Source organism: Rhinoderma darwinii, chromosome 7, assembly GCF_050947455.1.
Source record: "Rhinoderma darwinii isolate aRhiDar2 chromosome 7, aRhiDar2.hap1, whole genome shotgun sequence".
Lineage (NCBI taxonomy): Eukaryota > Metazoa > Chordata > Amphibia > Anura > Rhinodermatidae > Rhinoderma > Rhinoderma darwinii.
Genome location: NC_134693.1, coordinates 112,794,087 through 112,822,020, shown reverse-complemented (window position 1 = coordinate 112,822,020; position 27,934 = coordinate 112,794,087). Strand labels below are relative to the sequence as shown.

Below are 27,934 nucleotides of genomic sequence, written 5' to 3'. Positions count from 1 at the left end.
AGCATTTTGACCGCACAGTTTTTTCACAGCACCTATTTCAATTGGGCTGTGACATTTAAAAAATGACATTTTTTCCAATAAGATGTAATTTTTTACCAAAATTTCTTATTTTCACAGGGAACAAAATACTCAATTTTGTTGGCCAATTTCTCCTGAGTGCATCAATACCCCATTTGTGGCAATAAACTGCCGTTTGGGCCCATGGGAGGCCTCAGAAGGGAAGGAGCGCTGTGTGTTCTTTGGAGTACAGATTTTGCTGGTTTGGTTTTTGTGTGCCATGTCGCATTTGCAGAGCCCCAGAGGTATCAAAGCAATGGAAACCCACCAGAAGTGACCACATTTTGGAAACTACACCCCTCAAGGAATTCATTTATGGGTAATGTGACCATTTAGACTCCATAGTTTCTTCACAGAACTTATTTGAATTGGGCTGGGAATTAAAAAAATATATATTTTTTCCAATAATATGTCATTTTAGCTCAAAAATTCTTATTTTCACAAGAAATAAAATACTCCATTTTGTTGCCCAATTTGTCCTGAGTGCGGCAATACCCCATTTGTGGTGATAAACTGCCGTTTGGGCCCATGGGAGGCCTCAGAAGGGAAGGAGCGCTGTGTGTTCTTTGGAGTGCAGATTTTGCTGGATTGGTTTTCGGGTGCCATGTCACATTTGCAGAGCCCCAGAGGTATCAAAGCAATGGAAACCCACCAGAAGTGACCCCATTTTGGAAACTACACCCCTCAAGGAATTCATTTATGGGTAATGTGACCATTTAGACCCCATAGTTTCTTCACAGAACTTATTTAAATTGGGCTGGGAATTAAAAAAAAATATATTTTTTACAATAATATGTCGTTTTAGCTCAAAAATTCTTATTTTCACAAGAAATAAAATACTCAATTTTGTTGCCCAATTTGTCATGAGTGCGGAAATACCCCATTTGTGGTGATAAACTGCTGTTTGGGCCCATGGGAGGGCTCAGAAGGAAAGGAGCGCTGTGTGTTCTTTGGAGTACAGATTTAGCTGGATTGGTTTTCGGGTGCCATGTCGCATTTGCAGAGCCCCAGAGGTATCAAAGCAATAGAAACCCACCACAAATGACCCCATTTTGGAAACTACACCCCTCAAGGAATTCATTTATGGGTGTTGTGACCATTTTGACCCCATAGTTTTTTCACAGAACTTATTTGAATTGGGCTGGGAATGAAAACAAAATTATTTTTGTCAAATAATATGTAGTTTTGGCTGAAAATTTCTTATTTTCACCAGAAACAAAATACCCCATTCTGTTGCGCAGTTTGTTCTGAGTGCCGCAATACCCCATTTGTTGTGATAAACTGCCGTTTGGGCCCATGGGAGGGCTCAGAAGGAAAGGACCACCATTTGGCCTACTCGGGATTTTCTAGTGCGAAGTCATGTATGCAGAAGCCCCTGAGGTACCAGTACAGTTGAAACCCGCAAGAAGTGACCCCGTTTTAAAAACTACACCCTTAAGGCATTCATCTAGAGGTGTAGTGAGCATTTTGACCGGAGATCTACACCCCATAAACTGTAATGTGGGTTCTCCCGGGTATGGCAATACCCTACATGTGGCTGTTATCAGCTGCCTGGACACACAGCAGGGTCCAGAGGGGAAAGACGAGGGGGGATAAGCTGTGCGGAGTGCATCAGGGTAAGTAAAATTGGGGTAAATTATAAACCAAGGGATGTATGATAAATTTTAAAACACTTTCATACAGAGCTCTGGTTATTCGGGACACGTGTCACATTGATATATTGTGTCCTCCCTTATTTCCCTCTTATAGCAGACTTTGCACCTCTTTTGACTTTTTCCCTTCTTGCCAGTTTGGGGAACTTCTCCTGGAAAGTGTTGCCCTGGTACGATGCGTGTGGGCTTGCTTCCAGAAGTACTGGGTGCCCCCCCTTCATGGTCCTTAAAGATTAGGTTCTTGATAATCACCTCTTGAAATTCCAGGAAAGTTCCCGTCTGGCCTGCACATCGATGTAGCATGTACGCTTTGTACAATGTCATCTGTATGATGTGCCCGGCCAGCTTCTTATACCACACCGCATGGCGCTGTAGGGCTTCAGGGCTTGATCTTACAAGTCCATCCCTCCCATGTACCTATTGTAGTCCAGGATGCAGTCTGGTTTGGGGGTGGCCTTTCCTTCATATACCCTAAACCTGTAGGTATACCCTGATGCACTCTCACAGCTTATACATCTTCACGCCATACCTTGCCCTCTTACCCGGCAGGTACTCGCGGAATTGAACCCTCCCTTTAAAATGTACCAGGGACTCATCAATAGAAATACACTTCTCGGGGGTGTATGTTGGGAAAACCGGGCACTGGAACGGTCTAATAGGGGTCTCCGTTTATACAAACGGTCAAAACTGGGGTCATCTTGGGGTGGGCACTGCTCATTATCAGTTTAATGTAAGAAGCGAAGTATTGCCTCATTTATTAATTTTTTTAGGTTCCAGTTCAGTTCTGAAGTTGTTTTGAGGGGCCCATATATTAGAAACCCCTATCAAATACCCCATTTTAGAAACTAGACCCCTCAAAGTATTCACAACAGCATGTAGAAAGTTTATGAACCCTTTAGGTGTTTCACAAAAATTTAGAGCAAAGTAGAGGTGAAATTTACATATTTTTTTTGTCAGAAAATCCCCTTTATACCCTTTTTTTTATAACACAAAAGGATTTATCAGAGAAACGCAACTTAATACGTATTGCCCAGATTCTGCAGTTTTGAGAAATATCCCACATGTGGCCCTAGTGCGGTAATGGACTGAAGCAGCGGCCTCCGAAGCAAAGGAGCACCTAGTGGATTTTGAGGCCTCTTTTTTATTAGGCACCATGTCCGGTTTGAAGAGGTCTTGTGGTGCCAAAACATTGGGAACCCCCCAAAAGTGACCCCAATTTGGAAACTAGACCCCTTGAGGAATCCATTGTAGTTTTCTTGGGGTGCATGCGGCTTTTTGATCAGTTTTTATTCTATTTTTAGGTGGCGTGGTGACTAAAAAACAGCAATTGTACTATTGTTTTTTTTTCTTTTTTTTTTACAGCATTCACCGTGCGCTATAAATGACATATTCACTTTATTCTGCGGGGCGATACGATTACGGCGATACCCTATGTTTATAGTTTTTTTTTATGTCTTATGGCGTTTGCACAATAAAATACGTTTTGTAAACAATCATTCACTTTTTGTGTTGCCTTATTCTAAGAGCCAGAACGTTTTTATTTTTCAATCAATAAAGCCGTGCGAGGACTTATTTTTTGCGTAACGAACTGTAGTTTCGATCAGTACCATTTTTAGGTACATGCGACTTTTTGATCTCTTTTTATTCCATTTTTTTGGAGGTGAAGTGACCAAAGAATTGTGATTGTGGTTCGGTTTATTATTATTTTATTTTACGGCGTTCACCGCGCGGGATAAATAACGAAATAATTTTGTAGATCAGGCCGTTACGGACGCGGCGATACCAATTATGTATAGTTTATTTGTTTGTTTATATATTTTTATTAATAATAAAGGACTGATAAGGGAAAAGGGGGGATTTTTACTTTTATTACTTTTAAATCTTTTATTTTCTTATTTTTACACATCTTTTTATAACTTTTTTTTTACTTTATTACTTTGTCCCACTAGGGGACATGAGGGCAGGAGGCTCTGATCGCTATTCTAATACACTGCACTACATGCGTAGTGCAGTGTATTAGAACTGTCAGCTACTCACTGACAGCAAGCATAGTGGGTCCTGACGTTGTCAGGACCCACTAGGCTTCCGTCTATGGCATAGCCGGACGCCATTGTTTGGTGTCCGGTTGCCATAGTCACCATCGCCGGCCGCTATCGCGTAGCAGGCCGGCGATGGCAGCTTAACCCCTAAAAAGCCGCGATCTCTATAGAACGCGGCTTTTAAGGGGTTAATCAGCGGGGACATCGCGATCGGTCCCTGCTGTAGGAGCTGTGACAGCTGCTGAACAAGACAGCAGCGTCACAGCTCCTGTATGTGTCGGGAGGACGGCCGAAACGGCCGTTACTCCCGAGACGTACTATTACGGCATGGAGCGCGAACGATACAGCTGCCATGACGTAATAGTACGTCAAGGAGCGGGAAGGGGTTAATGTGCTTCTTTTTGAGCCACTCCTTTGTTGCCTTGGCTGTATGTTTCGGGTAATTGTCGTGCTGGAAGACCCAGCCACGAGCCATTTTTTTTTTTTTATAAATTCTCTTTTATTAAGGGTATTAACATATAAAACAACCATATAAAACAGTCCTTACATCCATCGTAATAACATTCTTACAATGTAGCAGGTTACATAAGTCCAAGTATCTTTAGAAAAAATTGTCTCTGAGCGAATGGGATAATTCCCGACATATCTTCATGAAATATAATGTGAAAGAAAAAACAGAGACATGCTTTACAAATCAATTATCAGTAACCTACTGTGTGCTTATAAAAACACAAAGTAAAGGAAAGAAAGTAATAATTACATAAAAGGATAGATACAGTACAAAAAAATACAGTCTCCCTGGTGGTGGAAAAATTATGGAATGTCAGCACCTTGCAACGTCCCTGGTCTCGTCCGTCAAAATAAATCCAGTATCATGGTATAGAAATTATTCATCCCGTAATCCCCATGTATTAATTTACCTAAGCAAAACAGGGCTTCTGGAATTGTTCCTGGATAATTGTTCTAAGTATTGCTTCCATAGTTGCCATGTCTTAAGAAAGCTGTCCCTTGTGAAAGTATTCCAGTCTACCAACTCCTCAAGTCTATATAGTTGATGCATTTTAGACCACCAGACCTCTATCGTAGGGGGATCTGTTTTCCTCCAATACAAGGGAATTAGAAGTTTTGCAGTGGACACCAGGAAAGTTATCAAATTCTTTTTCGAAGGCGTAAAATCTTTCACAGGTAACCACAACAGAACCAGTTAACCGGATATTATTTCCTGTTATCTTGCCTATAGCTATTTCCACCTCCCTCCAGAAATTCTTAATTTTAGGACAAGACCACAATATGTGTGTAAGCGTCCCTGTCTCCAGGCCACATCTCCAACAAACGTCTGTGCTAACTAGATGTATTCTATAAAGATAAGCAGGTGTCCTATACCATCTTGTCACCAATTTGTACGAATTTTCCTGGTACCTCACACATCTAGAGAACCCGTGAGAGTGAGAGAGTATCAGATCAATCTCCATTTGCGAGAAAATAGAGCCCAGCTCGACTTCCCATTCTCTAATGAAGTGTGGTTTAGATGGAGCTCGTTGTAGGAGGAGACCAGAATGTATCTTAGACAGAGGCTTAGTCGGGGTATTGGGTAAAAGAGAATAATTTTCAAGCCACGTGGGGTCCGGATATGAGCTTACATTAGTTGACAAAAATTTACGACATACTGATTTAAAATTAAGTTGATGTAGAAAGGAGACCTTAACCTTATGAAGAGAAGGATTCGGTTCATTTCCCCTAAGTCTTGTCCTAAGAGCCTCCAACTCAGGTAGAACTTCTGCATCTAATATCTCCGCTACTTTATAAGTTTTAAGTGTCTGCCACATTGAAGAACTCATACTTTGCGTTTTATTTACATAATGTGGTAGAACAGCCAACGGAGCCAATAAAGAAAGATTTCCACTAGACATGGCCAGAGCACCCGATTTATGACAAACTTTAAGCATTCCCCTAGTCACCAATACCTTTGGTGGAGGTAATGGTAATTTCACCCACAGCAAGTGAGCTAAGTCCTCCGAGAGGAGCGCTCTTTCCATATCCAGATGAAGAGCCCCTATAGACAAATTAGCTAGTTGTGACCATCGAGACAATTGGACCGCTTCATAGTATGTCTTTAAATCAGGCAATGCCATCCCTCCTTGCGCTTTTTTAAGAGTAAGGAGCCGATAAGCCAACCGGGGATGCTTCTCCTTCCACAAGAACTTAACAAAAAGACTCCTGAAACTGTTGAAAAAGCTATTTGGTAGCTCAATAGGCAGACTCTGCAGCATGTATAGGATCTGTGGGAGCACATAAGTCGCCAATAAATTTTTCCGTCCTATCCAAGAGACATAAGGTATGTTCAATTGGGAAATATATCTATGAATCTTGGAGAGGAGGGGTTTAAAATTAAGTACGAAAAGCTGGGACGCATCAGCTGAAATCATTATCCCCAAGTATTTAATAGCCTGCGAAGGCCATTTAAAGGGCGACATAGATTTCAGAACCAAGAGCTGACCAACCGGTACATTAATGCCCAAGGCCTCCGACTTATCATAATTAATCTTAAAGTTAGATATCTCTCCAAATTCATTAAAAACATCTATTATTTTTGCAAAGGCCTCAAGTGGATTTGTAATCATCAATAGCAAATCATCTGCAAAGGCTGCCAGTTTATGAGTATAACTCCCTATCTTCAATCCTTCAATCCCAACGGTCTGTCGTAATTTCGCCAGTAATGTCTCCATCACCATACAGAACAGAGACGGGGACAAGGGGCAACCTTGACGTGTTCCATTTGTAATAGAAAAGTAATCTGACAAAGAACCGTTCACTTGAATTCTAGCAGATGGGGAGGTATATAGAGAAAATATGGCATCAATAAATACAGGAGGAAAATTAAATTTAAGTAAGGTAGCTCTCATGTACTCCCAACAGACCCTATCAAACGCCTTCTCTGCGTCAGTACCAAGAAGGACCATAGAGTGCCCCCGACGCCTTATTTGACATATAGCGTGCAATACCCTGCTCACATTGTGCCTACCTTCCCGTCCCTTCACAAATCCCACCTGTTCTTCATTTATTAGTATTTCGGCAATAGTGGTTGAATGCGAAGAGACAGAATTTTAGCCCACCACTTCACATCACAATTCAAGAGCGAGATAGGCCTTTAGCTCCCACAGCATTTCAGATCCTTCCCCTCTTTAGGAAGAATAGTTATAAAAGCTTCCAATGCTTGCTTAGGTAATGAAGCACCCTTCATCAGAGAGTTACATACTTCCACAAACTTCGGTATTAATTGCTGACTAAATTTTTTATAGAACGAAATAGGTAGACCATCAGGCCCCGGGCTTTTCCCAGATGGTATTGAATGCAACACTTTCTCAACCTCCTCTTTAGTGATAGGCGCCAGGAGCTCTCCACAGTCCAACTCAGAGAGGCCAGGTACCGAGATAGAATCTAAAAAACTCCCTATTTTGCCAGTCTTCTCCTGTGGTGTCAACCCCGAATTCCCCACCGAGTTTCCCAAATTATACAGGGAAGAGTAAAAGGATTGAAAGGTCTGTGCTATAAGCGGAGTGGTAGTCACCCTCGCCCCTTTGTCATCTTTTATGGTCTCAATAAATGTTTTGGACTGTTTTTGTCGGATCAGACGGGTCATCAATTTGGAGCCTTTGTCTCCATGAAGATACATGTGACTTTGAGCAGCCAAAAAAGCCTTAGCCGCTTTTACATTCATATGGTCCTTAAGTTCCTGACGTAACTGACTTAATTCCCTATAATCCTCAGTCGAGTTAGAGTTTTTATGCGATAATTCCATTTGAGTTATCTTATGGAGTAAGTCTAGAATTTGAGCATTCCTTTGTTTTTTAACACGTGAGGACAGGGCAATAAGTTCTCCCCTCATAAAGGCTTTTTGCGTCTCCCAGAGAATTGGTCTAGAGATTTGCGGAGTATCATTAAAGCCATAGAATTCCTCTATTTTTAGGGCAAGTGCTTGACTATGCTCTTTGTTTGCAATAATGGTATCATTCAATCTCCAGGTCCATTCCTTACGAGGTAAATTAAACAATTCTAAGGAAAGCGATATCGGAGCATGGTCTGAAACCGTAATACTTCCTATATCCGCTTGAAGTAACGAGGGAACAAGGACCATAGGAATGAATATATAGTCAATTCTATGATAAGTCTCATGTGGTGTAGAGTAAAAAGTAAAGTCTTTTAAGGACGGATTCTTAACACGCCAGGCATCTACTATCCCTAGTTGTGACAAGATAAGTTTAAGGCGACGCATAGCAGATATGGAAAACCTCGTACTAGATGTGGTGGAATCCAGAGCAGAGTCCAAAGATACATTAAGGTCTCCCCCAAAAACAAGATATCCCTCACTAAACGTTTTAAGAGAACAAAGAGTTTTATGCAACCACATCAATTGTCCAACATTAGGTGCATATACAGCTGCTATCGTAAACTTTGTGTTGGAGATGTGTCCCTTCAAGAAAACATACCTTCCCATAGGATCTAGCAAAGAAGCTTCTACTTTAAAAGGAGTGTCTTTGTGTATAGCAATAGAAACCCCCCTCGATTTGGAGGAGTAAGTGCTATGAAACCATTGTGTATATGGTTGCGTAGACAAGTTTGGAATATGTGTAGGCCGGAAATGAGTTTCTTGCAGCATTAAGACATCCGGAGTATTAAACCTTAAGGAATTAAAAATACGAGATCTCTTTTGAGGAGAGTTCAACCCCTTCACATTGAAGGAGCAAATACGTAGTCTACCCATGATATTTTACATTAAGAACCAACCTGACTGCAGGTACGTTTGTTAAGTGCCACCACCAGGGAGATAAGACAAAATCAACAATAAAACGAATAGTAACAAAACAATAAGGAATGGTATCAAAAGGAAACCTCCGTATCATCCCGGAAATGGGAGGTGCTATCATGATGCAACTAAGTATCCAACAGAACCCCTGCCAGAGGGGGGGGGGGGAGAAGAAAGTTGCCATTTTGTACAAAACATCGCACCAATTCTTCATAACTCGTAAGACATAAACCGAATACTGATCCACATATTAATACTAAACTGAATCACCGCATGAATATATTGGAGAGTTGGGAGAAATACATATATATATAGGGGGTATAAGTCATGGCCAACTTTACCCATGATATAACAATCACTTCCAACCCCATAATAGAACAATAATACACCTTCCTCCCCCTTATCACGGTGAATTTGCCACAGTGTATTGGGTTTACATGGGTAAAATATAATGCCCAACACATGCAAACGATCCCAACATTTCTGTGAAGAAATTTAAACTAAATCACTTTAAGACATCATTCAAGTGTCCTCTGCCATACGCGTCTTCTTGCCTCTCGGAGACTTGGGCTTGGGAGTAGGTTGCCACGGTTCTTGCACTGAAGGCATTCCCAATTCCAGCGCCACTGGCATCCAGGACGGAATCTCCATAGGCTCTATCCCCAGCTTTTTCCATGCAGTGTCCAGATCTCCAGGTGTGCGGATGGTAATCTGACTGCCATCTTTCATCGTGGCAAGGCCGAATGGATAAAGCCAACGAACAGGTAGTTTCTTAGCGCGTAGCGCCTCTGTAACCGGCTTCAGAATACGGCGTTTGGCCAATGTGCTCGCAGCCAGGTCTTGGAAGAGTAAGATCTTAGTCCCTTCATACACTACTTCTGGAGCATCTCTTGCAGCTCTTAAAATGGCCGCCGTGTGAACATAGCTCAAAATCCCACAGATGACGTCACGTGGAGGTTCGCCAGCCCCAGGCCTGGGACGAAGGGCTCGATGTACCCTTTCTACTGTGATATCCAAAGCCAGCTCGGGACCTACTAATGAGCGAAAAATAGAATCCACCACAGCAGGTAAGGCATCATGGTCAATTGACTCGGGGATACCCCGAAGGCGGACATTTCTCCGTCTACTACGGTTTTCCTGATCTTCCATGTGAAGATATAGATTATTCAAGTGCGTGTGATGAGCAGACAGCTCCTGATGAACTGAAGCACCAAATTTAACAGTAGAAATGTGAGCTTCCTCCAGCGCCATTACTCTGTGGCCAATGTGATGTATGTCGGTTTTGATGTCTGATAAGTCTTTCATCACAGGCATAAGTGCCTGGAGCAGTGTTTTCTTTAGATAAGCCCTAGATATCGGTACAGAGTCTGCATCCCCCACCGAGTCTGAAGGCGCACATGAGCTATCTGAATCCTCTCCCTGTTCACAGCGGGAAGATGTCGGCGCCATCTTGGATCTGCTCTCTGCAGGCGGCATCTTTTTGCCGAAGTATTTGTCCATGTCGGACGACTGTTTATGGGATCTGGGGGTACCTGCATGTTCCTTAGACTTGTCCCGACCTGTCTTCACCATTTTAGCTGAAAAAAGTGGGCAATATCCTGAGGAATCGGTGGATGTAGTGTGGAGCGCCGGGATTACACGTCCATCACCTTGCTCGGCAAGCTCCGCCCCCCCCGCCACAAGCCATTTTTAATGTTCTGGTGGAGGGAAGGAGGTTGTCACTCAGGATTTGACGGTACATGGCTCCATCCATTCTCCCATTGATGCGGTGAAGTAGTTCTGTGCCCTTAGCAGAGAAACACCCCCAAAACATAATGTTTCCACCTCCATGCTTGACAGTGGGGACGGTGTTCTTTGGGTCATAGGCAGCATTTCTCTTCCTCCAAACACGGCGAGTTGAGTTAATGCCAAAGAGCTCAATTTTAGTCTCATCTGACCACAGCACCTTCTCCCAATCACTCTCAGAATCATCCAGATGTTCATTTGCAAACTTCAGACGGGCCTGTACATGTGCCTTCTTGAGCAGGGGGACCTTGCGGGCACTGCAGGATTTGAATCCATTACAGCGTAATGTGTTACCAATGGTTTTCTTGGTGACTGTGGTCCCAGCTGCCTTGAGATCATTAACAAGTTCCCCCCGTGTAGTTTTCGGCTGAGCTCTCACCTTCCTCAGGATCAAGGATACCCCACGAGGTGAGATTTTGCATGGAGCCCCAGATCGATGTCGATTGACAGTCATTTTGTATGTTTTCCATTTTCTTACTATTGCACCAACAGTTGTCTCCTTCTCACCCAGCGTCTTACTTATGGTTTTGTATCCCATTCCAGCCTTGTGCAGGTCTATGATGTTGTCCCTGACATCCTTAGAAAGCTCTTTGGTCTTGCCCATGTTGTAGAGGTTAGAGTCAGACTGATTAATTGAGTCTGTGGACAGGAGTCTTTTATACGGGTGACCATGTAAGACAGCTGTCATTAATGCAGGCACCAAGTTGATTTGGAGCGTGTAACTGGTCTGGAGGAGGCTGAACTCTTAATTGTTGGTAGGGGATCAAATACTTATTTCTCTGTGCACAATGCAAATAAATATATATAATTTTGACAATGTTTTTTTTTTTTTTTTTATAATCTATCTCTCACTGGTAAAATGAACCTAGCCTAAAAATTCTAGACTGTTCATGACTTTGACAGTGGGCAAACTTACCAAATCAGCAAGGGATCAAATACTTATTTCCTCCACTGTAAATGGCATATCAGCGGAAAATCCACTGCACATTTTTCTAGTAAAAATAGTAGATTTGGGTCATACGCACTGCACCCTTTAATAAATGCCTTGAGGGGTGTATTTTAAAAAATGGGGTCACTTCTTGGAAGTTTTTGCTTTACTATTTGACCTCAGAGTCCTGCAATTGGGGGCAAATGCTATGGAAAAATCACTAAAATAGACCTCAAATGCGCATGGTGCTCTTTCACTCCTTTAATCTAACACCAATCCAGCAAAATCTGCGCTCCTACAGACAAATGACGCTCCTTCTCTTCAGAGCCCTGCCGTGTGCCCAAACAGCTGTTTAGGGCCACATATGGGATATTGCTGTACTCAGGAGAAATTGAGTAAAAAATTGTGTGGTGCTTTTTTCTCCAATTACCCCTTGTAAAAATAAAACATTTAGAGCTAAAACAGCATTGTTTTTGGAAAAATTTAATTTGTCATTTTCACTGCCTAATTCTAATAAAATCTATGAAACAGCTGTGGGGTCAAACTATTCACTTCCCCCCTAGTGAATTCCTTGAGGGTTTTATTTTCCAAAATTGAGTCACTTCTCAAGAGGTTTTTACGGTACTGGTACCTAAGGAACTCTGCAAATACGACATGCCACCTTTAAACCAAACCAGCAAAATCTGCATGCCAAACGGTGCTCCTGCCATTCTGAGCCCTACCGTGTGTCCAAACAGCAGTGTATGACAACATATGGGGTATTATCGTATTTGAGAGAACTTGATTTACAAATGTTGGTGTTCTTTTTCTCTTTCATTCTTTGTGAAAATGAAAAAAAATCGGAGCTGAAACTACTTTTTGTGTGAAAAATGTTTCAATTTTAATTTCTATGACCTAATTTCAATAAATTCAGCAAAACACCTGTGGTGTTAAAATGCTTACTATGCCCTCAGATTAATTCCTTGGGAGTGTAGTCCCGAAATGGCGTCTTTTTGGGAATGTTTCCTATGTTTTGGCACCACAAGACCTCTTCAAACATGACATGGTGCCTAAAATATATTCTAATAAAAAGGAGGCCCCAAAATCTAGTAGGTGTTCCTTTGCTTCTGAGGCCTGTGCTTCAGTCCACCAGGGCCACATGTGGGACATTTTTAAAAGCTGCAGAATCTGAACAATAAATATTGAGCTGAGTTTCTCTGTTAAAACCTTCTGTGTTACAGAAATAAAATGGATTATAATGGAATTTCTTAAAAAAAAAAAAATACATGCTCCAAAATGTTAACTAGTAACTATTTTGTGTTGTATTACTATCTGTCTTACAAGCAGATACACTCAAATTTAGAAAAATCAAAAATTTTCAAAAATGTCTCTAAATGTAGGTGTTTTTCACAAATAAACACTAAAGGTATTGACCAAATTTTACTATTAACATAAAGTACAATGTGTCACGAGAAAAAATTCTCAGAATCGCTTGGATAAAAGAATAGCATTCCAAAGTTATTACCAGGTAAAGTGACACAGGTCAGATTTGAAAAATGGTGTCTGAGCCTTAAGGCCCAAACTAGGCTGCATCATTAATGGGTTAAAGTGGTTTTACATCTCATAAAGTGGGGGGAATACAATTAGGATATGTTATCACTTTCTGATTGTGGAGTTCTGACTGCCATGACTACTTGATGTTTAGTAAAGCCAATCCCTGTCTTTACAGTTTACCAAATGGGCCATCAATTGTCTGAGAAATGACCCAGATGAAGAGACTATGAAGGAATTCTTCAGTTCTCTTGACTATAAATGCAGCAGAGATTGTGGTATCCATAAAAATATAATGCAGCCATTTTTAATGAATACATATGGTTGTTGGCCTTCTACCCTCTCTGGTAGGCCTATGATATGTATAATTTATGCTGCATTCGTTCACATCAGGTATGACCGTCTTGTCTCAGGATGCCTAGATCGATTCTTACCACCTCTATTACCTTTCCAGGACATGGTACATGAGGTAATGGCTGCCCACAGCTGTTCTGATGCCTATTACAAGCTGGTAGGGGAATTGTGAAGCAGTATGTATTCAGGATTATAAGGAGTAAGAGGGCTGAGCACAGGAGATGCAGCATGTAGCGTGTTCTTACTGGTGCAGAGTCACATCCTCTAATGGGGGTCTTTAGGGTTTATTAAAATTCAAAACTAAAATTATATATTTTAAGATAATATAAATGATTTCCCCCATGTCACACAGACAGAAATGATCATTTATCCCCTATAAAGAATTCATCAGAGAACGTTCCCATTAAAAACGTCAATTTTATTATTTTCAATAAAAAAATACTCTATACAGTAAAGCAATTGATGAAAACACCCGGAAAAATTACAGATCACACTAAACTTTTCTAGAGGTACAAATCATACAGTATCATCAAATTCATATTCCCAATGGTAAAGCCATACTGATATATGTAAATTATGGGTGTTTTCATAAAAGCAGCTCAAACCGGTTATAGCTATTGTGATGTCACAGAGCTTGGGTATAAACAATGATGTTGGTCACAGAGCTGTCACTATCAGTTGGATGTGACCGGTAAGTAATCTATCAATGCTACATCTGTACTTCACGCTAATTAATTTGTTTTATTAGGAACATTGAATTATTCCATCTCTAGAAGATATTGTGTGATAGTGGTAGTAATATGGTATTAGTATTAGTGTGCAATTAAATTGCTCAAGTATCTTAGATTTGCAGGGTAAGTGGCCAAAATTTGAGCTCCCTTATTATCATTATGTTTACCACTTGTAAAAGAGAAATTTCAATATGCTCATATTAGAGGACTGTATATTAGGGGACTATAATTCCTTATATTATTTAGGTTCACCAGAAATAATTACAATTTAATTCAATTCTGAATTTTGATCAATTGATATAAAAATTATTAGTGGGGAATTGATACTGGTCTGGGGCTATTTATCATGGTTTGGGCTAGGCCCTTTATTTCCAGTGAATGGTAATGTAAAGACTATTTAGACCATTGCATGCTTCCGACTTTGTGAGACTAGTTTGGTAAAGACCCTTCCCTGTTTCTGTATGACGTTGCCCCTTTGCACAAAGCAAGGTCCATAAAGACATGGAGTGATAAGTTTGGTGTGGAGGAACTTGACACTCTGCACAGAGCCCTGACCCCAACATCAGAGCCTGAACTCACAAATGCTCTTTTAATTAAATGGGCAAAAATTCCAACAAACACGCTACAAAATCTTGTGGAAAGCCTTGTCAGAAGAAGTTATAGCCACAAAAGGGGGCCCAACTTCATATTAACATCCATGGCTTTGTAATGGGAAGTACCACAAGCTTATAATGGTGTAAAGGGTCAGCTGTCCACATCTTTTGGCCACATAGTGTATTTTGGGCTTATGTATTGTGATGTCACTACTATTAAAAATAATGATAAATACATATTGAAATATGCAAATTATGGGTGAGGTCATAAAAGCAGCTCACCCCGGGTATAGCTATTGTGATGTCACAGAGCGTGGGTGTATACTATGATGCTGGCCACAGAGCTGTCACTCATCAGTTGGATGTGACCGGTAAGTACTCTATCAGCACTACGTCTCTAGATGAGTCTCATCTATCAGTTTCTTTATGAATATTTTATTCTTAGGTACAATTCTGCTGTGTCTGCCATTTAAAGTTTAGTTTATATTTGGAATAGTTATACTAATATACTAAGAAGTTGCTAAATGGCAATATGGCGGCCTGTGACTTCTGCTCCAGAGACAGAATGCAGCTTGCAGACAAAAATTGCCATCTGTATTCTGCTGGTAAATTGATAAAGCAACCTCAAAGAAAAGGAATGTGAATGTCCTGCAGCCCTGAGAACTTATTATTGGAACCCTTCAGTTTATAACAGGAGTAATTCACGTAATAAATATTTACTAGGGAATTACTAATTATGTATTTGAGGTTTTCTATTTGTGTAAAATACACAATTATTATTATTATTATTATTATTAATAATAATAATAATAATAATTACTAATATAAAAATGTTAGGGAAGTGATTTCTTAAGAACAGCCCTGACCCCCTAATCCTGTATCCTCAAAAGCAATTGTCATTTTTCATTAATATATATATATATATATATATATATAAAATGTAATAATGTCTATAACAAACTACAGAGGTTCTAAATTATAGTTAGTATCTCATATAAAAATGACATAAACCCCGGAAATGTCATACCGTATGGTCAATTCAACAACCAATACATTGTTCCAAAATCCAAACCCCAAGCAATGTCATTCACAGGGGGTCCGAGCCCCAAGACCCCAAGCAATGTGATCTTCAAACACTTCTGATTGTCTAGATCCTGTACTTGGAATACCCCTTTTATAACTAATTTCTCCAGCTGGTTTTCTTTAAGTTTTCCCTAACTACTTCTTTTTCTGGTCATTCTAGATCTTGCTGTTGGATTGACACTGTTGGATTACTGTGTTGCTTTTACGGTCAGCGATTTGTCCTATTTTCAGAGAACTAGAGGCGATTAGTTAAATTCAATCTTTACTGTCGCCTGGTTTTCTACCACGGACATTGGTGCAGTTTTGCACCCGGGTTATTAACCAACCATGCCCTTTTGGAAAAAATCAAAAAAATATCATGTGTCTCAGATTCCTGATAATGGAAATCTGATGAAAGAGATACCAACTATGGAGGAACCTAACATCTCACTCCAGAAGTTTTCCAACATCAAAGATATGCCAGCCGAAAAATGCAGCGATCCAAGTCACAGCAAACCTTGTGACATTGGCTCAAAGAACGCCAAGAAGAGCGCAATCAGGAGCTTGGGCAGCAGCGCTGTGATTGGCGCTAAAGAACTGGATCGCTGTTTCCCAAATAGACGGCTGAGATTATACGTTGCCACCTGGAATATGGAGGGAAAGGTGAGAAGTAACATACAATATCTATTGTGAACCATGAGTGTATCTGATCTAAGGCTATGTTCACACGGAGTATTTTGCCAAGTTTTTTTACGTGGAAACCGCGTTGCAAAACTCGGCAAAAACGGCCCGAAAATGCCTCCCATTGATTTCAATGGGAGGCGTCGGCGTCTTTTTTCCGCGAGCAGTAAAACTGCCTCGCGGTAAAAAGAAGCGACATGCCCTTTCTTCGGGCGCTTCCGCCTCTGACCTCCCATTGACTTCAATGGGAGGCAGAGAAAGCGTAATTCGCGGTGTTTTATGCCCGCGGCGCTCAATGGCCGCAGGCGAAAAACGCAGCGAAAAACTCTTCCAAACGGAATTTTGAGGCAGATATTCCTCCTGCAAAATACTCTGTGTGAACATAGCCTAAAGTTGGATAAATTTGCAGTTGGATATGAGATAGACATATTATATACTACCCTAGGCCCAAATTTTCTAAACATTTGGGCCAATCAATGTTGCTGCACACACTGCAAACTGTCAAACTAATAATCTATGTCTTTGGAATGGCAATGCCTCTGATCCTAAGACTGCAGCACTGGCCATAGTCTATAAAGACTAAAATCCAATTCGATCAGATATAATTTTTTGTAGGTGATATAGAAGATGTCAGTTTGGTTGGTGCTCTGTGTATACATTATTAATATCTTCATATTTTGAGCAGGAGTTCCCACAAAATCTAGAGGATCTGCTGTTGCCATCAGATGACTCCAAAGACATTTACGTAATTGGCGTTCAGGAAGGATGTCCAAACAGGTAAGTCTTCTCAGGTTGTCTTACAACAGTCTATGTCTGCAGATGGACTACAGGTCGGCTGATTGAAATTCTCTCTTGATAAATTTTCCTATTTAACCCCAGAGGTTATAATATTGATTATTTAATAAATGAGTTCAATATTTTAATCTGGTGTAATTTATTAATATGTAAACTTGAAATTGTGTCTTCTTGTAGACGGGAATGGGAAATAAAATTACAAGAGACTCTTGGTCCACACTACGTGCTATACCATTCATCCGGGCTCGGAGTCCTGTATCTCACCATCTTTATTCGACGGGAACTGATCTGGTTCTGCTCAGGTAAGATTCACTTTCTTACATTTACATAATAAGTCCTAATTGAAGTCATTAGTTTGAACTTATTATTTAGTCATTAGAACTAGATGTCTGCAATCTCGACTCTCAGATTCTTCACTGTGGAGTATTGGAGATCTGATAGTTTACTCCACAGTTACAAAGTGTGAAATGGTGTTGTAGTAATATTTCCAGCGTTTAATAGGAAACTATCTCTGTTTCATTGTTGCATGTTATACTATTAACCACTAACCCTTCTTCTTGTGTTTCATTTCTTATACAGAGGTAGAGCACACCCATGTAACAACCAGGCTATTCCACCATGTCAAAACTAAAGGAGCCTTGGGTGTTGCCTTCACCATCTTTGGGACATCATTCCTGTTTATTAATTCCCATATGAGATGTAAGTATGTCTGTTTTTAATATATGACTATGTACAGTGTTATTGTATATAAAAGTGCTGCTGTTTAATAATAATAAGTTGGAATATATGAGATGACATGAAAAGATCTGTACTATTGATGTTTTGGTGTAAAATTAAAAGTTCTTCCTCATTTGGTCAAACTTCTTCTAATCCATCAAACTTATTCTATATAATGAGAGAATAATACTGGAAGGATAAACGGCCTAATGTCCTCTACAGAATGCTATAGAAATACATTATCCTCTGTCATGAAAATGATTGTGTCTTAGATTTACAGTAATAGAAATATCAGTGTGTCTGGTGTACAGAGTGCGGACCCAGATCATGGAACTCCACCAGTCTCATCTTCTAAAATGTCAATAGAAATCCAATTAATATAAATACTATTTGTAAAAAATTGATTGTTGAGGGAACATTCAGACTACACAGCCCAAGAAATAGATACGATACCTAGATAATATAGGATAAAGAAACCTATTGTCAAAGAAAACTTAAATATGGTGGTTGTCCTAAATTCCAAGAGGTCATATTTACTGATATGTATATTTTTGCTGGCAGTTGGGGCAGTCTACAAGAGGATCCAGGACTATAAAACTATCACCGAGGGTCTCCGTCTGCCTCAAATTATTCCGGAAAGAATAAACTCCAATGCCTGTGAGTATTACTTATGTGGTTGAACCTATCGATTCCTTTATCTCTCTATTTATCTCCATTGACTCTAATGCAGTCACGTCGTCTAACTGTGTCCTGTGTTTATCTCATTCTACAGTGGACGTCACCAGCCGCTTTGATCGAGTTTTTTGGTTTGGGGACCTCAATTTTCAACTGAAAGAGGACAGAAAAAACGTGGAATCTCTTCTGAAGAACATTAAAGGAAGAGATATGTCCAGTCTCCTCAAACACGACCATCTGAATGAAGCCAAGAACAACGGTACATTTACTAGTAGACAGATCTCTATCACTCCTCAGCCTGTATTATTACCACATACACCTCGACAGATCAATACAAATCACTGTCATGATGGTTCATATGTTCTCCACATTCTTATATAGCCCTACATCTCTTGCACATGTTTTTAATACTGACATGTTTTTTTTTCTTTTAATTTAAGGGTCCATATTTGTAGGGTTTAAGGAGCACACCATAGAATTCCTTCCTACATATAAGTTCGACATTGGCACAGACACCTACGATACATCAGAAAAGCAGAGAGTCCCATCATATACGGTAAGATATCTTATTTCCAGGTCTACAGAGCTAAAGAAAGAATACATTTCATGATTAGATTTTCATATAATAAATCCCCTCGCGCAAGGTAATGAATTGTTATTATAGATGAAGGAAAAATTCTTAAGAACAAAGCATCCAGTCCATTTTACTTGTAGTGAGTTTGTCATCGTCTCCCAGTGTAATATGTCTTCGCCTAGCATGGCTCAAAGATACTTATTTCATTAAATCTGAGTGACCAAGTCAAAACTTAAATGCAAGAAAGTCTCAAAATTTATATTACTTAAATAAAATAGGCCGAAATGTTCAGTCTATGATGCTATGAGGTTTATAAATAAATTATAATATGATTGCACTGATGATATTTGTTATTTTTATGACCTCTACAGGACAGGGTGTTGTTTAAAAGCCAATACGAGGGAGATGTGCGAGTCCTGAAATACGACTCTTGCCCTGTTTTGAAGACCTCAGACCACCGACCCGTTTTTGGTATCTTTGAAGTAAAGCTCAGACCTGGTTCAGATAAGTAAGTCATGATTTCCTCCATGTTGTTGGTATGATTCTTTCAGTAGCCGCCATTACTACATGGGCCTTATAGCCAGAGCTCACACTTTGGGGTAGGTGGCTGTATACCTGGGTGACAGTACTGGAGTAATCTAGAATGTGAAACAAAACAATTATTGTGTGGTTACCTGCTAACATTATCATATGTCTTACATCAATATATTTCTCATTCCAGCATCCCATTGGCTGGTGGACGCTTTGACCGCAAGATCTATTTGAAGGGCATTAGGAGGTTAGGACAAAAAAAGTAGCTGCGTCTGTTCATGTCCTTACAGCACATAAGGTGAGAGCATTGTACTTGTCTATTATGTTTGATGTGAGAATGTTCTTCCATCTCTTAAGTCTTCCTCTGTATCAGTAATTGATTTTATCAACCAACATAAAGAAATTGTAAATAAGTCATTCTATCTTCTAGTTCAATTTTCTTGTATTCAGATATTTATTTAATTTCTAAATGAAGGTTATGGGTTTTAGAAGAAAACTGTAAGCGTGTATGTAGTATAATAGATTGGTGGGAATTCATTAAGACTGACGTTTCATACACCGGTCTTAATATAAAAAAACATGGAGTAAAATGTGCCTAATTTATTAAAAGGCCCACACCTTAATAACTAATAATCCATGTTATTATGATAAATGTGTCGGCCGCTGGGGACTCTGCTGCTTCAGCTACTCTCTGTCCACTTTTTTAGAAAAGTGCCGTAAGCGGCAGAAACTACATGATAGATACAAGGAACATTGTTATTGATGTAAGACATTACTTGGCATCTTGCAGGACTCCTAAGGAACATTTACCATCTCAGGTGCATAAAACAATGATTCCACCTTTGTGAACATCAGAAAGTTCCTGTAACATCCTGAACAGCGCAGCTTTAGATCCAACCCATCGCTTGGATCAATCATCTTCAAGGTTTGTAGTGTAACCCCTAGGATCAAATAGGAAAATCCACAATAAAACCTCTTCTAGATTTTGTGACTGCCAAGAAACACACATTAGTTGAGCATTAATAGCAAATATTTCTCTTGCAGCATAAACATCAATTCCGCAGTATATCTGGTGAGAACTGCGCTCCCTGTGACCGGAGGAGCCGCCATCATTGCTGATAGAAAGGTAAGTTCCTCTAGATATGTCCCCTCTATATTTGGTAAGCAGCCTGAATGATGAATATTTAATAGGATTGTGTGCTTCTCCCCCCAGAAAAAGTCAGCAGATACAAACAGACCATCAACATCAATGCCAATAACAACCCGCCATCTTACAAGTATTCCAATGGCGAGACTTAAAATTTTCTACATCTGTCACAGAAGAGACATCAGTGTGGTTACCGGTGCATCAATGTTACCCAGAAGACCAGGCCCAGAACAGGAGAACATGTCATCTCTTCCTGTGTCTCTGGAATACAGATTTCCCACCACTTACTGATACTACAGTATATACTGTGACATCTTCCATTGTTTTTGCTGAATCTTGTATAACATCATCTTTACCATTATATATTTTGATCCACAAAAACCTTAAATAAATCTTTAACATCAATTCATAAGTGTGACTGGTATTTATTATTGTGTTCAGTGCCCGGCTACAACTTACCACAGTGTATACAATTCACTTATCCGACCCTTCACAGCGCTATTTGTGTGACATCGCGTTTAATCCAGTGGTAGGTGACAGGACATTGTATCATATGTACACAATACAGAGAGTATGGAACGTGCCGCCATATGTACTGGATTAGATCCTGTGTTGGACAAAAAGTGACAGGAGATGTAAAATATTGATATATTTGATAGTTGTTTTGTAGACACTGAAGCGCCTAGGGAGAGTGTCAGGGACTGCAAGGGGTTAAGAAAGGATGGAACGGTTTAAAATAATGCCCAGGACCAGGATTGGTCAACAAGGGGTAAGAGGGGCGTGGTTAAGAAGATATAAGGCAGGGGTTTGGAGCAGGAAGCCCTCTTACCTTCAAGCTGCAGTGGAAGAAACACCTTTGCTGCTGCTGTGGAGATTCAGAGCGTGTTCTTTCAAGAAGATGGCAGAAGAACTGTTGCGGAAGGTGGCACAGCGGGTAGCGTCGGAGGGACCTGCCTGGCTGGAATCCCTGTTGGAGGAAGGAGAGAAGCGAGGATCTGAGCGGGGCACGGAACAGTCGGGAGCGGCTACCCGAGGTAGGCCGCAGCGCGTTACACGCCCTCCGGTTCGACTGAGCCCTAGCCCCGTTGCTATGAGGGGTGCTGTGACTGCTGCACAGTCATGCGGTGGTCCCAGCAGGTCCCCTAGGCCTATGTCGACGGGTGCTTCGTCGGTCGACATAGTGCCCCCCTCCCCCCCGCCCACTCGTCGCGCTGGCGTCCTTCCCCATGGCGGTAAGAGGGCGGCTGTTAAACCGGCACGGGCACGGTACAACCCGCCTCGAGCTGCTGATGCGGGCGCGGAGGCAGCGGTCGACTTGCGTGACAGTGGGTGAACATGGCGGACTCAGGTGACTGGTCCGACATGGTCGCTTACCATGCGGCATGTTCACAGGAGCTGGGACTTGCTTCCGGTGCCTGTGTGCAGCCGGGGTCGGCGCCATCTTTCCCCGTGCTGTTCTCTACGCAGCCAGAATTGGCGGCGGGGGGAAGAGGGGCGGGACGTCCTGGCAGGAGCAGTGCGGCCAGGACACAAGATGGCGGCTCACGTAAAATGAAGATGGCGGCGGGTTCGGGGAAGCGGGCGGTGAGCAAGCAGCCCAGCCAGGGGGCGGGGGCTTCTGCGGTGCCCGTCGCTTCTCCACCCCGGTCCCCCCGGGCCCCTGTCAGCATGGGTCAAGGCCATGGCCATGTTTTGGACTCGATTTGCCCTTCTCCTGCCTTGTCATCTTTTTCTCCTGCAGGTCCAAGAAGGGAGCGTTCCAGGCGAGGGAGGAAACGCCGGGCTGGAGGACATCGCCGGCACGGCCATCATAGACGTCGCAGGTCAGGTGACGAGAAGAGGCGTGGTCGGCGGTATTCCTCGTCTTCCAGCGATGGATTCTCCTCCTCGTCGGCGACGACGTCCGCATCATCAGGATCGTGGAGGAGGTCGTCGAGGAGATCATCACGGCCGCAGAGACGCAGTCGACGCCGGGAGGTGCAGCGCTTGTCGGTGGATCAGGAGCAGCTGTCCCAGGTTGTTCCTCCCGCCGGGCCGGTGGAGGAGGGGCAGGCCGTGGTTCCAGTGCCGCGGCAAGTGGCTGAAGGACCCTCTGGAGTCGGTGGGACCTCTGGGAGCGGTGAGTCGGCCTGCGGTGACGCATGGCTTAATAAATCTAATGCAGCGGGTGCGGATTTGATTTCTGTTTTAAAAGCCGTGGTGCCTGGGTTAAAAGTGAATGAGGGAACGTCGTGTCCCTCGGTGCCACCAGAGGGAGCTATGCCCCCGTCTGAGAAAGAGAATGCTTTAGCTAGTTTGACGTTTAGAGATTCATTGTTTTGTGGAGTCGCTCCTCTCGGGACTCATTTGTCAGCTGAGATCAAGGACAAGATTTGGAGGAATGAATTTGTGGATATTTGGTCCTTGGTCTCGGTGGAGCAGGTGACTGTCGACAAGGAGCGGGGTTTTGAGAGAGGTTCAGATAGGAAAGCGAAAGTAGCGAAAACATTTGGCAACTGGGTACAGTGTTGCGCTACACTGGCTCATGTTATTTGCCAACGCTATCCTGGGAAAGGGGCCGAGTTGTTTGTCTATTTTGACACAATTTTCAGCGCCCACAGGCTGCACGGTGGTGCGGCCTGGTGGCGATATGATGAAGAATTTCGGCGTCGTTTGGCTTTGTCGCCTGATATTAGTTGGGCGACGAAGGCAACGGACGTGTGGTTGCAGCTTATCTTAGCGCAAGGGAGCAGGCAACAACGCCCCTTTCCCAGTGCGGCCGCAGCGCCGGGCCCCGCCCCTGGAGTTGCGGCCGCTAGGCCCACGGGTGCCTGTTGGCTCTACAACGAGGGCCACTGTCGTTTCTTTGCCACGTGCAAATTCCGACATGAATGTTCCATCTGTGGGGGCGCTCATGCGGCGCTCCGGTGTTTCCGGAGAGGCAAGCAGCCGGTTAAGGCACCTCCTTCCGGCGCAGCGGAGAACGCCGGTGAACGTTCTCGAGATGGGCCCATGGTTAGAGCGGTACCACAGGAGGCCGGAAGCAGAGGTGCTCACTAGCGGGTTTTCGTTTGGTTTTGAGATTCCTTTTGAATATTCTGCGACATTGTCATTGGCTGACAATTTGAAGTCGATCAATGAGAATGTGGGCATTGCGCGGCAAAAATTGGCGAAGGAAGTGGAATTAGGGAGAATGGCAGGTCCATTCAGAGAGCCGCCGTATACGAACCTGCGAGTTTCCCCCCTTGGTTTAGTTCCAAAGAAGGAACGAGGAAAGTTTAGGCTGATTCATCACCTTTCCTTTCCTCGCGGTGGTTCTGTTAACGACGGTATTTCTAGGGCGGAGGCGGTGCTTTCGTATACGTCTTTCGATGTTGCAGTAAGGCTGGTACAGGCGGCTGGACAGGGGGCGTTGTTAGCTAAATCTGATATTGAAGCGGCCTTTCGTTTGCTGCCGGTTCATCCGGAGTGTTTTCATCTGCTGGGTTGTTGTTTAGATAAAGGGTTTTACGTGGATATGTGCCTTCCCATGGGTTGTTCAATATCATGCAGTTACTTTGAGATGTTTGCGTCATTTTTAGAATGGGTAGTTCGTTTGGAGTCTGGTTGTGATTCGGTCATTCATTATCTGGATAATTTTCTTTTTGTAGGCCCGGGGGGCTCTGGGTTGTGCAGCACGTTGCTGAGAGTGTTTCGACAGGTGATGTCGCGTTTCGGTGTACCTATTTCCGAAGATAAGACGGAAGGTCCTGTAACTGTTTTGTCATTTTTGGGTATCGAAATAGATAGCGAGCGGATGATTTTTCGCTTGCCCGATGATAAATTGGCAAGGCTAGTGACGCAAGTTGACCAGGTCATGGGGTCGAAAAAAGTGACGTTAAAACAGTTACAGTCGTTAATGGGATTGCTGGTGTTTGCTTGTCGTATAATTCCAATGGGTCGTGTTTTCTCTAGGCGTTTGTCTTTAGCCACTAGAGGTATCTCGAAGCCAAATCATTTTATCCGGGTAACCTCTTGGATGAAGAAGGATTTGTTTGTCTGGCATTCTTTTTTGAGTTCGTTTAATGGGAGGTCGGTGTGTCAGGACGCTGAGTTGTCTAATGTAGACTTGGAATTGTTTACGGATGCAGCTGGAAGTGATGGTTTTGGAGCAAGTTTGGGCCGAAGTTGGTGTAGATCCCCTTGGCCCTTGCATTGGAGTGATTTGGGAGTTTTACGTAATTTGACGCTATTGGAATTGTTTCCTATTATAGTTGCAATAGAGTTGTGGGGTAGCGTGATGGTGAATAAGAGGATTGTATTTTGGACAGACAACATAGCGGTGGTGCATGCGGTGAACGGGTTGTCGTCTAGTTCATTGCCGGTATTAGCTTTATTAAGACGGTTGGTTTTGAAGTGTTTGCGTTTGAATGTGTGGTTTCGTGCAAAACATGTTCCGGGTGTCAGTAATGTGATGGCTGATGCTTTGTCTCGTTCACAGATGTCTCGGTTTCGGGAATTGCACCCGGCAGCTTTGGCAGAAGGGGTGTCCCCCCCCCCCTTCACTTATGGGCCCTGGTCGAGGACAACTTATGAGGCTGTTGAGGGGTTCGGTGGTACCGGCGTCTTGGAAGAGTCATTGTAGAGCGTGGGATCGGTGGTTGGAGATTGCGAGGAATAACTTCCCATCACAGGATGGGTGTCACCTGGACGTCACGTTAGCAAGTTTGGTACAAATACGTCAGGAAGGGGGTAGTGCGGCCACGGCGAGCAAGTTTTTAGCAGGGGTGGCCTTTATGTTAAAATTGTGGGGATGCAGAGATGTTACAAAAGAATTTGTAGTTCGGCAGTCTTTAAAAGGGTGGAATAAAGAGGCGTGTTCCAGGGACACGAGGCGGCCAGTATCTTTTTCGCTTTTGGGTCGGCTTCTAGCCGTTTTTATGTTTTGTGTGTCGGGATGAATATGAAGTGTCCTTGTTCGGCGCGGCGTTTTCTTTGGCTTTCTTTGCCGCATTACGGGTTAGTGAGCTGGTTCCGCACAGCGTAAGTGCAAGCGGTGGTCTTCTCGGATCGGATGTAGTAACGTTGGGAGATTCTCTCAGGGTCTGTGTGCGGAGGTCAAAGACTGACATGGTAGGGAGGGGGGCTTGGCTGTCGATTGGGAGGATTGGGGGGCAGTATTGCCCGGTAAAATGGGTCCAGGAATTCGTGTTGGTCCGAGTGCCCGGGGCTCAATTCTTGATCCATCAGCATGGATCCGCAATGTCGCGTTTTCAATTTGAGGCGATTTTTAAGGCCGGTTTGAAGTACCTGGGTTTGCCACCGGGCGAGTTTGGTACACATTCGTTTAGGATAGGGGCGGCAACTGAGGCGGATGCCTTGGGCTTGGATTCGGCGGCTATCATGAGTCTGGGTAGATGGCGTTCTAATAGCTATAAGTCATATGTGCGACCTGATTTGGTTTTAAAGAATGTGTAAGCTGGAAGTTTTCATAGTAAAAATGTCGTCCCCTTCCCCCCCCCCCACCCCTGTTTTCCTTCCTTGTTTTAGATGGAGTGTTAATCCTTGCCTGTATCTTCATTTGACCGGAATGTAGCTTAATTTCTTTGTTAGGGTCGCGGCGCCCCCAAGTGTGGATCTTGGGGCATTCGTATGTGCATTGGGCAGCGGTTCGAGCGGGTCGAAGGCCATTAAGTCCGAATTTGGGCCTCGCACAGGCCGACGTCCATTGGAGAGGTGTCCGGGGATTACGGTGGGTGCAGTTACTGCCAGAAGTAGTGGCAGTTACAAGGCACACGTACGGACCTGTTGTCCTGATCATACATGCTGGTGGGAATGATATCGGCCAAGTAAAAATGGCCGAGTTATTGTCATTTATACGGGCTGATTTGGCGCGTTTTCAGGATCTGTTCGCCCGTTGCGTGGTAGTTTGGTCCGAAATAGTGGCGCGCACGGTGTGGCGAGGAGCGAGGAACATGGCAGCGTTGGAGAGAGTGCGCAGGTTAATTAATGTGCGGGTGTCGCGGTTCATTCGCTCTATAGGGGGGATCGGGTTGCGACACCAATCCCTGGAGGGGGATAATGCAGATTTGCTGGCGCCGGATGGAGTGCAGCTGAATGATATCGGGCTCGATATCTTTTTATTGGATCTCTTGGATGGTGCCGAGAGAGGGTTGGCGTTGCTTGGTGGGGGTGGTCGGGGGACTGAGTAGGTTTCTCAGTTCCCCCTTCTTGGCGGAAAGTACGGCAGATGAAGACGGAGGTAGCACCCTACATGCCTGATGGAGACAGGGAGCATCGGCATTTCAGGAGGAGAGAAAAATAAATATATATATATGTCTTCATGCCGATGTTTGTAAATAAGAATAAAGCTGTGGCCACTTCCACATTTCCATAAAGAAGGTGTTGGTGTGTTAATTCAAAGAAGGATGGTTAAGGTCCTGGGCAGGTAAAGTGGATAATGGGTCCTTGCAGTCTTGTAGACACTGAAGCGCCTAGGGAGAGTGTCAGGGACTGCAAGGGGTTAAGAAAGGATGGAACGGTTTAAAATAATGCCCAGGACCAGGATTGGTCAACAAGGGGTAAGAGGGGCGTGGTTAAGAAGATATAAGGCAGGGGTTTGGAGCAGGAAGCCCTCTTACCTTCAAGCTGCAGTGGAAGAAACACCCGCCCTCCCTCCCCTGGTGGTTTTGGTTTTTGTTTTGGAAATTTTTCTACGGTTATATTCTTGTTCTGGCGTTTTTCTGTTTTTTTCGTAGATGTCACAGCTGGCGGAAAGTACAGCAGATGAAGACGGAGGTAGCACCCTACATGCCTGATGGAGACAGGGAGCATCGGCATTTCAGGAGGAGAGAAAAATAAATATATATATATGTCTTCATGCCGATGTTTGCAAATAAGAATAAAGCTGTGGCCACTTCCACATTTCCATAAAGATGGTGTTGGTGTGTTAATTCAAAGAAGGATGGTTAAGGTCCTGGGCAGGTAAAGTGGATAATGTGTCCTTGCAGTCTAAATTTCAGTTCCATAAAATGTAATGTTGGGCTCTCTTTACAAGCGGAGACAATCACATTAAGCAGGGAAGCCGCTAGGGTGACACAATCCCCACAGATCTCAGATTGGACAAACGGGCAGGATGAGAGCTGCCAGTTGAGATTGCCAGTTAGGGCAGAAGTTACAAAGTGACTGATCAACCAAAAATACTTTGTATTGCTAGCCTGAATGGCGTATCGCTAGCTCAGCATTTCATATGAGAACAAAGACCCTCTGCAGCACAAGTTTAAGTTGAGACTGAACCATAGCAAACACATTGTCCCATTCT

General features: G+C 43.0%; 1 protein-coding gene and 1 long non-coding RNA gene across 2 annotated transcripts; both read left to right on the top strand.

Annotated features, from left to right (window-relative positions):
* The first annotated feature begins 15,721 nt into the window (after window positions 1-15,721).
* LOC142657331 (phosphatidylinositol polyphosphate 5-phosphatase type IV-like) lies at window positions 15,722-19,043 on the top strand. The gene is made up of 7 exons (XM_075832357.1): window positions 15,722-16,198; window positions 16,902-16,993; window positions 17,189-17,313; window positions 17,591-17,710; window positions 18,290-18,385; window positions 18,501-18,662; window positions 18,844-19,043. The coding sequence occupies exons 1-7, from the start codon at window positions 15,884-15,886 to the stop codon at window positions 19,011-19,013; spliced, it is 1,080 nt and encodes a 359-aa protein (XP_075688472.1). The 5' UTR covers window positions 15,722-15,883; the 3' UTR covers window positions 19,014-19,043.
* Window positions 19,044-19,704: 661 nt separating this feature from the next.
* LOC142657330 (uncharacterized) lies at window positions 19,705-21,047 on the top strand. The gene is made up of 4 exons (XR_012849898.1): window positions 19,705-19,806; window positions 20,299-20,433; window positions 20,553-20,634; window positions 20,722-21,047. It is a non-coding gene; the product is annotated as an uncharacterized LOC142657330 (long non-coding RNA).
* Window positions 21,048-27,934: the final 6,887 nt, after the last annotated feature.